Source organism: Mastigoproctus giganteus, chromosome 10 (assembly GCF_048544385.1).
Source record: "Mastigoproctus giganteus isolate SK-2022 chromosome 10, ASM4854438v1, whole genome shotgun sequence".
NCBI classification, from domain to species: Eukaryota; Metazoa; Arthropoda; class Arachnida; order Uropygi; family Thelyphonidae; genus Mastigoproctus; species Mastigoproctus giganteus.
In genome coordinates, this window is record NC_143584.1 from 144,055,744 (window position 1) to 144,068,094 (window position 12,351).

Sequence of the window (12,351 nt, forward strand, 5' to 3'; positions counted from 1 at the left end):
TTCACTCCATTCAAGAACTGTTTAGCAGCATGTTGATCCTGATTGGACAGTAAAGGAATCTGATATGCATATAATTTATGAACTCCTGCAGGTCACTCAATCATTTGCTTTTGAATATGTCACGACAGTTAATTGACATTTTACTTCTACCCTGCTGATGATGTAATGTTCTTAAATGCTACATAAAAAGACAAAAGGGTGCTACAAATGAGTTTTTATTGAAACCTATTTGTAGCACACTCCACCCCATTCCCTTGTAGTTTCATATTTAATAAATATTCTATCACTATTTAAAAAAAAAAAAAAAAATTTAAATCCTGTTTACTGATAATGTTCTTTATATGAAGCAGGCTAGAAATAATACCATGCATTGCTGCATTTTAACAAGTGTCATTATCTTTCTTTAATGTTTTTATTTCAGGGACTAAAGACAAATCAGTTATCAGGTACCATTCAGAATGACATTTTAAAAGAATTTATGGTACGCAATACTTATATATACCCTCCTGAACATTCTATGAGAATTATTGGTGATATTTTTGAATATATCTCAAAAGTAAGTTATATATCTGATTTAAGTAAAAAAAGAAAAACTTTATATTTTTCTTTTTACTCTTCATTTTATTCTTTACAGTTTTCTTTATGATTTCTCATGAAACATTTCTTTTAAATTATAACTTTAAAGAAAAAACTTTAAAAAAATTGTTGTCCAATATTGTGTACTAACTTTAAGCATGTAGTATTAGTATCAGTAGTGACAAACAATGCAAAGAAGCAAGCTTATATGGAACAACCAAAGGAAAAAAGATTACGCACATTATTTGCTCCCACTCTCTGGCTGAAACAGATTTTTGCCCCTGTATCCTGCAACCATCCTTTTCAATTTAAGTGTATGCCCCCATTGTCCAAGGAAGAGTAAGGATACCATCAGCATTTAGTTTATTCAATCCATTTAAAGTCTTCAAAACTTCAATCAGGTCTCCCCACAGGTGCTTAGTTTCCAGATGCTGTAATTTACCAAGCTCAACATTCTTCCTGAAATGAGACTTCAGACTCTGTATGCAGTACCCAAGGTGCAGCTTAAAAATTCCCTTGTACATAATCACCTCCTTGTCCCTGCTGACAAAATTCCTATGTATCATTGACAAAACTCCCATAAGCTATCCTAGCACTTCTCAGAAAACTCAGTGTCAGACTTATCGGTTAATTCCAGGTCTCTTTTTGTTCTCCACTACCTTGAGTGTGGTAACACTTAATTGTTATGTTATTCTGGGAAATTGATAAATGCAATACCTTGCATTTATCAATGTCAAACTTCATTTGCCACTTTCAGCTACCAGGTTATGTTGGAGTAGCATACCCTGATTGCTGTCATTAACTACTCTACTAATCTTTGTATCATTAGTAAACTGAGACATTAACTTGATCTGTCTTTCTCTATATTATAAATAAAGAAAACAGTGAGGGACCCAGCACCAAACCCAGAAGGACTCCACTAATAATATTTATCCATGAAAAGCAGTGCCCATTAATAGCCACTCCTTATCTTTTGCCATACAATTGTCACTTTATCCATAGTAGTACCTTTCCCCTGATATTACACTTCCAATTTTCACAGCAGTCTTTCATGTGGACCATGTCAAAAACTTTACTGAAATCTGTGTATACAAGGTCTGTCTGGAAAGTATTGAGCCATGTAATATATAAAAAAAAGTAACTTACCTGCGACAATGGTGCCTTAGTCCCCTTCAAAGTATTCCCCTTGGGACCTCACACACTTATCCCAGTATTGCTTCCACTTGTCAAAACAATCTGCAAAGTCCTTTTTTGGGATCACCATCAGCTGCCTCGTCAAATTCTTCTTAATCTCATCCATGATCTGAAATCTCCTCCCTTTTAACAGCGATTTTAGCTTTGGGAAAAGCCAGAATTCGCAGGGAGCCAAATCTGTACTGTAGGGGGCTGACAGACCTGGGTGTTGCGATTTTTTGCCAAAAAAGCTGCCAGTCACCACTTGTCCACAGCTGCTGCCATTTTCTTCTTACTGCATCCCTCAGCCAGCGAAGGACTTTGATGTAGTACTCCTTAGTTATTGTCTGACCTGGAGGGGCGTATTCATGGTGGACAACACCTTCGTGATCAAAAACACCCGTCAACATGGCCTTGAAGTTGCTACGACTTTGCCATGCCTTCTTTGGACGTGGAGAACCAGGCCACTTCCATTGGGAAGACTGGGCTTTTGTTTCAGGGTCATAGCCATAGATCCATGACTCATCTCCAGTTATAACCTTTTTGAGGAAATCTGGGTCATTGTTAGCGGTTTCAAGCAAGTCCTGTGCAACTTCAGCACAAAATTCCTTCTGACCTTGTGACAGGAGCCGCGGAACAAATTTTACGGCCACGTTTCATGCCAAGATCCTCCATCAGAATCTCTGAAACAATAGTCTGTGGAATCTCCACATCTTCTAATTCTCTCACTGTCAATCGCCGATTTTTGTTGATTGCAGCCCACACGCGTTCAACATTTTCGGGTGTTCTGTTTGTTGAAGGCCTTCCAGAATGTGGATCTCTTTCAACGGATTCTGCCCATCTTTGAAGCATCAGTACTACATTTTTATCTGGGTTTCACTCATTGAATCATTCCTGAAAGCCTTATTACTATTACTACTTAGCCACATGGTGCAAGGAAGCCTGAGACTTATGCTGCACCAGCCAAAAAAAATTCCCGAGTTACCCTGTGAGAGAGAGAGAGAGAGAGAGAGAGAGAAGTAGAAGGGAATCACCAAGAAAGAGAAGAATGATGATATCCAGCTCAGAACCCTGGGTGTGCCAAGCCCATACTCACCAGATGTGAGCCCCTAGGGTGAAATAATTCAAATAGTTTCCACGGACGAATGTCCGAGTTTGAAGCAAAACTTGATGCAGATTAGCTGATCTACTCGCTAGGTCATTGTGAATGCGACAGTCACACAGTACACAAGCTCATTCAAAGGCATCTTACTGCCGACTGACTAGTCCCATGAGAGAGTGGCTGTTCACGTCATGCTCAGTAAGGTCTCCTCTGATGAGCTGCCAAGTTACATCAAGGCCACACGACTGGTTATCAAGATATTCAAAATGGCTGGATACTTTCCACACACACCTCGTATGTGCCAAAATTCTGTTTTTTGCATCCTGTTCCTTTCTGACTGCATTATAATAGTTTATAAAATTGATTAGACAATATCTCTTCTTAACAAATCCATTTTTTCCCCCCTGGAACAGAATTCAGGTTAACAGATCTCTAAGTACTCACTTTGCCCTTTGACTCCATTTGTGAATAGGAGAGATCTTCCCTTAAAGCAGATTACAAGAGATCCTTGGCAAGGGATGCAAAGAAAAACAGCAAAGAGTTCTTTACTTATGTAAACTCTAGAAGGAAGGGGATGAATCAGATTGGTCCACTTGATATCGATGGGTCAACTGTTGATGACCCTGCTCAGGTAGCTAACAAACTAAATGAATATTTTGCATCGACATTCACACATGAGGAGTTATTCAGCGAGGGGAATGCCAGAGGTGTATTCAACTCTAGCAGTAAGCTAGAGAATCTTGTGATAACTGAAAATAAAGTGGAGGAGAAATTGTTGAAGATAAACACAAGAAAGGCACCTGAGGTGGATGGGATCTATCCAGTTATATTAAAGGAGGCAGCAAAGGAAGTAAGCAAACCCTTAGCCATAATTATGAGAGCTTCCTTGGACTCAGGGGAGGTACCCATGGACTGGAGATGTGCAAATGTGACCCCAATTCACAAGGGAGGATCAAAGGCTGACACAAGTAATTATAGACCTGTGAATTTAACTTCTGTTCCCCGAAAATTAATGGAGGCACTGGTTAAAGAAGCACTGCAGGATCATCTAGACAAGACTTCAGTTATAGCTCGGACACAGCATGGTTTTGTTAAGGGGAAGTCTTGCCTGACCAATTTGATTGGATACTATGATGCAGTCACAAAAGAACTGGATGCAGGGAATAACTTTGATATTATATACTTGGATCTTAGAAAGGCTTTTGATACTGTTGCACATGGAAGACTGCTGCACAAATTGGAGCAGTGTGGCATTGGAGGCAAATTGTTGCTATGGATAAAGGGGTGGTTGAGGGGGAGAAGACAGAGAGTGGTAATCAATGGACACTGCTCATCGTGGACTAATGTTATTAGTGGAGTCCCTCAGGGTTCAGTATTGGGTCCTTTATTGTTTTCTGTATTTATAAATGATATTGATGATGGTATATCAAGCTTAATGTCCAAGTTTGCAGACGATACGAAGGTTGGCAGGGTTGTCAAGGATACTACTGACACTATGCTGCTGCAACAGGATCTGGAAAGGTTGAGCAGATGGGCTGAGAGGTGGCAAATGAAGTTTAACATTGACAAATGTAAAGTACCACATATGGGAAACAGCAACCCCAGAGCAACATATCAAATCTGTGGTACTACACTGACAGTGGTAGAGAATGAAAGGGACCTGGGGGTGGTTGTGCAGGCAGATATGAAGTTCTCTGAGCAGTGCAGACGGGCTGCAAGAGTAGCTCATGGTGTATTGTCAATGATATATAGGAACTTTTCTAGCAGGGATAAGGAGGTGATTATTCCCTTGTATAAGGCAATGGTCAGGCCACACCTAGAGTACTGTATACAGGCCTGGAGGGATGTAGAGCTGCTGGAATGAGTACAGAGAAGGGCAACAAGATTAGTTAATGGAACAAAGGGGTGCTTTTACGAAGAAAGGCTTAAGTTTTGAGAATTACAGTGTCTGGAGACTAGGCACCAGCGAGGTGATCTGATAGAGGTGTACAAAGCCTTGAATGGTTTGAGCATGCTCAATGCTGATGGGATTCTTCCTCTTGCTCAGAATAATCACCTGAGAGGGCATAAATTCATATTGAGGAAAGACAGATGTAGGATAGATGTGTGGAAATTTGCCTTTAGCCAGCGGGTGGTTGGTAGGTGGAACAGACTTCCATCCCTTGTCGTAGAAGTTGATATCCTAAATAAGTTTAAGGCTCAGCTGGACAGGTATTTCGAACGAACAGAGGGGTGAAGTGAAAGTGGTTATTTTTTATTTATTTATTTATTATTATTTATTTATTATTATTTTTTTTTGGCTGATGCTGCATAAGCTTGCTTTCTTGCATCAAATGCCTCTACTAATGCTAATGCTAATTATAGGTAAAGGTTTGCTTACCTTTTTTTGCTGCTTCTTTTAATATAATTGGATAAATTCCATCAACCCCAAGTTCCTTATTTATTTTTAGCTTCAACAATTTTTATTCAACTTTCCTTTCAGTTGTCACAAATCATTTTGCCTCCATTTAGAAGTAGGTATACCTCTGGTAGTCTCATTCCTAAAAACTTCTTCACATGTTAATGTAGATGCAACATAATTATTCAGTTTATAAGCAACTTGAATGGTTTTTTTTATGTTAACATAAAAAAAAAAAAAAAAAAAAAAAAGAGAGAGAATTCTTTGCTTCCTTTCCTTGCATTCTTAGCCAAAGACCTCATAATCTGCCTTAATCAACTCGCTGATCTACTCGCTTGATTGTTGTGAATGCGACAATCACACAGTACACAAATTCACTCAAAGGCGTCTTACTGCCGACTGACTAGTCCCATGAGAGAGTGGCTGTTCACGCATGCTCAGTAAGGTCTCCTCTGATGAGCTGCCAAGTTACATCAAGGCCACACGACTGGTTATCAAGATATTCAAAATGGCTGGATACTTTCCACACAGACCTCGTATGTGCCAAAATTCTTTTTTTGCATCCTGTTCCTTTCTGACTGCATTATAATAGTTTATAAAATTGATTAGACAATATCTTCTTAACAAATACATGCTTCTCTTCTTACAAATCCATGCTGTGATTGCCATATAGCTGCATTCTTGTTAAGATAATTATGTATTACTTTTTTAACCATTTTTCCTCCCCTGGAACAGAATTCAGGTTAACAGATCTCTAAGTACTCACTTTGCCCTTTGACTCCATTTGTGAATAGGAGAGATCTTCCCTTAATTATAGGTAAAGGTTTGCTTACCTTTTTTTGCTGCTTCTTTTAATATAATTGGATAAATTCCATCAACCCCAAGTTCCTTATTTATTTTTAGCTTCAACAATTTTTATTCAACTTTCCTTTCAGTTGTCATAAAATCATTTTACCTCCAACATAATTATTCAGTTTATAAGCAACTTGAATGGTTTTTTTTATGTTAACATAAAAAAAAGAAAAAAAAAGAGAATTCTTTGCTTCCTTTCCTTGCATTCTTAGCCAAAGATCTCGTAATCTGCCTTAATCTACTTCAATCAACTCCCCTTAGTAATTTGACCGAAAACTGTTTCATACTTGTTGTAGGTTTCTGTATCCCCTGATATTTTATAATCATCCCATTCATTTTTCTTCTCTGCCACTAGTCTCATCAGTTCATCTGACATCCATTTAGGTCTAAACTTTGAACATTATCTCTTATTTGGTATAAAAAGTTTAATAGGTGCTTCAGTTACTTCCCTGAACACTTGTGATTTAGAATTTACAGTTAGCATCAGTTAGCCCACTGAAAAGGATTTAAAAACTGAGTTCACTGTAGCCACCTTTTTGAAAGCAAAATCATTCCTTCCCCTTACCCTTGATAGTAGTTTTATCTTTAAATAAATCCCATATCAGTACACTATGATCACTGCTACTTAGTGGTTCCTTTATCTGAAGATTTTTAATGCTTCATGATAATGAAATCAAGAGTATTGCTTTCTCTTCTTGCCTTTCTATAGAAAACATGATAGTACAGAAAACATCATCCATTGAATCCAGAAGTGTTCTACTACTGAGTGAGTGACCAACCCGCTAGTTCCAGTTAACATCTGAAAAGTTAAAGTCCGTCATGATAAGGTATTGTGATTTTCTAACCATTCTTTTTGTCTGTACATTTGATCATACTCATCACAGTTTTTTGGTATATAAATTACTCCTGCTCTCATTTCTGTTCTCTCCCCGTGCTTATCTGATGCCAGAATGACTCAACATTATACTAGCAACCCACATCACCACAGTGCACAGCCTTAGAACATAACTTCACACATCTCGTCCTGCCTCTCCTTTCTGTGTGCTGTGTGCTGTGTACTTTATTCAAATTCTGCATCCCCTATGTCTGAGTTGCTACATATTTCTGATATCCCTATAATGTTCACATTTGATGACACCCAATATTTCAGATTTGTCAAATTTGTTTACTATGACCCCCAGCATTAATGTACAAGCAATATATGAGCTCCTGTTTTTGCTCTCAGTAACTCTAACATGGTTCATATACAAGATGATGCTGATGACCCGTGCATGTCTTTTATTCCTTGCACCTTGCTTCCGGACTGCTGCTAGTCCTATTAGAAGCACTGCAACAATTAATTTTTCCTGCGTTTTGGCTGCTGATAAACTATTAGTCAGTGTATTCTCCTTCCCCCTACACACCCCTCCAGACTAGCAGCTATCTAATGTAGCTCAGTAGCATCAGCAAATATTCTTGCACCACTTTTGTCTAAAGTGTCACATTGTTGTAGAAGGGTCTCTTTTCTATTAACAAGTACAAGTACAGGCCATGATGAAAAATATTTTACCCCATTCTGTACAATCAGTCCAGGTCCTAATTGATGAACAAGGCTTTCATCATGTATTCATTCCCATCATGTTAGGGAAAAATTCCAGACACTCAAACTAATATTTGTGTTAGCCGTATAGTGCAAGTAAACCACAGGCTGGACTAGACAAAAAAAAAAGTAGATAGGAAAATTTGTCTATTTTCCTATCTACAAATTTTCCTATCTGTGATGCGTTGGCGATTCTCCAATGCATCACAGTCTAAAAAAATGTGCGAAGTGTGAAATGTTTGCAGACCTTTCTAGAACAGGATATGGTTTAGCCAAGGAGGATGTCTTTGTGCGTGCTAGGTGCCTCCGTAGCCAGGTGGGCAGGAGCAGCAGTGTGTAGCACGCGCTTCTTGATTAGACCAGGGTTCGAGCCCGTGACCGCCAAATACGGAGGATGCGGAAAGGTCAAGGAATGACCACCGCATATCCCCAGAGCAATAGAACTTTAGTTGCTAATGCTCCTAAAAGCCCAAACAACAACAACAGCTAGGTGCAGAGACTGTGAGGAAATTAGGTGCCAACTCAAGTGTTCTGATGTGCATCTATGAGAGTTTGAGGTGTAGGGTAGTTGCCCTCGAGGAAATTAATAAGAGGGACCCATCAAGCTCTCAGCTGCCCAACTCAATGCCAGAGCTCACTCCTGTGCATCAGTCAGCACAGTGGCAATCTCCAAGGCAGAATGCACTGTTCCCACAGGAACTATTTATTGTTGGTGACTCTATTGTCGGAAGATGGGGAATATATTATGCAAAAAGGATAGGTGAAACAGGACCAGGGTATGTTGAATTTATGTCTGCCAGGGGCAAAAGTTGATGATGTAGAGCAGATATCTTTTAAGGGCACAAAAGGTGATGTTGTACATGTTGGCACTAATGACCTTAAGAGTAAAAGATCTGCAGATTTAATTAACAAGTACAGGTCAATGTTCAAAAAATTCGAGAGCTAAGGTTGAATTTGAAAGTGTCTGCAATTCTGCCCAGACACGATAGAAAGGAGTATATGATGAGAGCCTTGTCACTCAATTTGGCCCTAGAGAGATTGTGCATTGGATAGAATTCTTTTCAGCATAGTCTGTGCTTGCTAACAGGAGCGACTGCTTCTACAGGGATGGGATACACTTAAATGGAAAGGGTTGCAAGAATATTTGCTGATGCTATTGAGGCAGTGTTAGGTGGATCGGAAAACTGCTAGCTTGGGGGGATTTGCAGACTAAAAGGTTAACAGTAGCCTCAGGCAGATGTGAAAGTGATTCTTGCGCTATTTCTATTGTAATGAGCAGCAGCCTAGAAAGCAAGTTGCTGAGGGTTTCAAGAGCTGCTGGGAGTCATCATGGAACGATTAAATACATGGGCTGTGTTAGGGTAACTAAGAGTAAGAACAGATGCATGTATACTAGTATGAACACTAATGCTAGAAGTATAGTAAATAAATTTGATGAATTTTAAATGCCGATCAAGGCATCAAATGCAGATATTGTTGGGATATCAGAGACATGGTGTCACACAGGTATAAGCAGTGAAGAATTGAAATTTGTGGAGTACAATTTGTACAGAAAGGATAGATAGGTAGGAAGGGAGAAGGGGTTATGCTGTTAGTTAAAAAACACACAACATCTAAGGAAGTTCATCGAGTTGATTTGTGTGGACAGTGCAATGTTGAGTCAATTTGGTGTGACATAAACACTGGGAAAAGCAAAATGAGAGTAGGAGTGTGTTATAGGCCTAATGACTCTGATGAATACAACAAACAATTGTGCAGAGAAATAGAGTGGGCCAGTAAATCAGAATGTCTTGTAATGGGGGATTTTAACTTTCCAGATATTGACTGGAACTTGTGGGTAGGTCACTCGCACACTAACAAGACTTTTGTGGATTTATTGGAGGATTGTTTTTTACAGCAACATGTTCGAGGGGCAACCGGGGGGGGGGGGGGTTAATACTCTTGATCTGATTATCAGCAGTGCTGACTCATGCATTAGGAATTTGCATATAAAGGAACCAATAGGTGACAGTGATCACAGTCTACTGATGTGGGACTTACTTAAAGGTGTAACTACTATCAAGCGTAAATGGAAGGGTTTTTGGAAAGGTGACTACAATGGACTGAGGCAGTTTTTAAATTCTGTACAGTGGGATCAACTGATGATCTTAAAAACAATGAATTCTAAATGATCAAGGAACCCTTCAAGGAATTAATCTTGGAAACTACTAGGCGATTCATACCAACTAAGAAATACTATTCAAGATTTAGACCTAAATGGATGTCACATGAACTAATGAGGCTTGTGGCTGAGAAGAAAAATGTGTGGGATGCATATAAATTAGCAGGTGACAGAAGCCTATGGCAAATATAATTTGTCTCTGTAATCAAGTCACAAAGCAGATTAGGCAAGTGAAAGGCTGATCACGAGAAATCCTTGGCAAAGGATGCAAAGAAAAACAACAAAGACTTCTTTATTTATTTAAACTCTAGAAGGAAGAGGATGAATCAGATTGGTACACTCGATGTTGGTGGTTTGACTGTTGATGATCCTGCTCAGATAGCTGACAAACTGAATGAGTATTTTGCATCTACATTCACACATGAGGAACTCTGTAAATAATTCTGTAATAACAGAGAGCAAAATGGAGGAGAAATCATTGAAGTTAAACATTAAAAAGGCACCTGGGGCAGATGGAATCTATCCAGTAATATTGAAGGAGGTAGTGAGGGAAGTAAGCAAACCCTTAGCCATAATTATGAGAGCATTTTTAGATTTAATGGAGGTCCCCATGGACTGGAGATGTGCAAATACATCCCCAATTCACAAAGGGGATTCAAAGGGTGATGCAAATAATTATAGACCTGTTAGTTTAACTTCTGTTCAGGGGAAAATAATGGAGTCACTGGTTAAAGAAGTGATGCAGGATCACCTAGACAAGACTGCAGTAATAATTCACACAGCATGGGTGTTAAGGGGAAGTCTTGTCTGACCAATTTGATTGGATATTACGATGTGGTCACAAAAGAACTGGATGAAAAAAATAATTTTGATATCATATACTTGGATTTTAGGAAAGCTTTTGATACTGTTGTGCATGAAAGACTGCTATACAAATTAGAGCAATATGGCATTAAGGGCAAGTTGCTGCAATGGATAAAGGGAGGGTTGAGTGGGAGACGGCAGAGAGTGGTAATAAATGGACATTGCTCTACGCAGACTAATGTTCTTAGTGGAGTCCCCCAAAGTGTGGTGCTGGGACCATTGTTGTTTTGTATAGTTATTAATGATTTCGATGAATGTAAATCAGGCTTAATTAGCATTACCATTTTTAGCATTAGTAGAGGCACATGATGCAAGAAAACAAGCTTATACAGCATCAGCCAACAAAAAAAAAAAAAAAACCCTTCCCATTTCACTGATCCATTCATTCCAAACATTTGTCTGTTTCTGCCTTGAATTTATTTAGGCCAACAACTTTCACAACAACAGATGGAAGTTGGTTCCAGCAATCAACTACCCGCTGGCTAAAGGCAAACTTCCGCACATTTATTCTACAATTGTCTTTCCTCAGTTTGAATCTATTCTCCCTCAGGTTTGTAATCTGAGCAAGAGGAAGAATCTCATCAGCATTGTCCAAGTTTGCAGATGATACAAAGGTTGGCAGCATTGTTAATGATAGTAAAGACAGTATGCTACTGCAACAGGATCTAGAAAAGTTAGGTAGATGGGCTGAAATGGCAACTGAAGTTTAATATTGATAAATGCAAAATACTGCATATGAGTAGCAGTAACCCAAGAGAAATGTACCAATTGTGTGGTACTACACTGAGTGAAGTGGAGAATGAAAAAGATATGAAGTTCTCTGAGCTGTGCAGATGGGCTGCCAGAGCAGGTAATGGGGTTTTGTCAATGATATATTGGAATTTTGCTAGTAGGGAAAAGGAGGTGATTATACATTTACGCAGTATTCGCGTCCAGACCTGTACGCAGTATTCAGGTCACACTTTGAATACTGCGTACAGGTCTGGAGACCTCATTTTAGGAAGGATGTAGAGTTACTTGAGTGTGTACAGAGAAGGGCAACAAGATTGATCAGGGGAACGAAGGGGTCCTCTTACCAAGAAAGGCTTAAGTTGTTCAAATTGCAGTGGCTGGAGACTAGGCATGTGTGAGGTGATCTGATTGAGGTGTACAAGGCTTTTAATGGTTTGAGCAGGCTCAATGATGATGGGATACTTCTGCTTGCTCAGATTAAGAACTTGAGGGGGCATGGATTCAAATTCAGGAAAGACAGTTGTAGAATAGATGTGTGGAAGTTTGCCTTTAGCCAGTGGGTAGTTAATTGCTGGAACAGACTTCCGTCTGTTGTTGTGGAAGTTGATAGCTTAAATAAATTTAAGGCTGAACTAGAGAAACATTTGGAGTGACCATTTGGGTGAAATGGGAAGGTTTTTTTTTTTTTTTATATATATATATATTTATTTTATATTTTTATTTTTTTGTCTGATGCTCTATAAGCTTGCCTTCTTGCAACGTGTGCCTCAACTAATGCTAATGCTAATCATTGCTTCCAAGATTTTCCCTACCATTGAAGTCCGACTAACTGGTCTATATTTACTGATTTCACTCTTAGAATTGCTGTTATGTATTGGCAATACATTGCACTCCTCCAATCCAAAGGAATCTCT

General features: G+C 39.0%; 1 protein-coding gene across 1 annotated transcript in view; it reads left to right on the forward strand.

Moving 5' to 3' along the window:
* The window catches only part of LOC150079334 (methylmalonyl-CoA mutase, mitochondrial-like), a 253,034-nt gene that overhangs the window by 90,974 nt on the left and 149,709 nt on the right, over positions 1 to 12,351 (forward strand). The window contains exon 5 of the mRNA XM_090383601.1: positions 422 to 556. Within this exon, the coding sequence (XP_090239727.1) occupies positions 422 to 556 (135 nt within the window). The remainder of the gene's footprint in view (positions 1 to 421; positions 557 to 12,351) is intronic.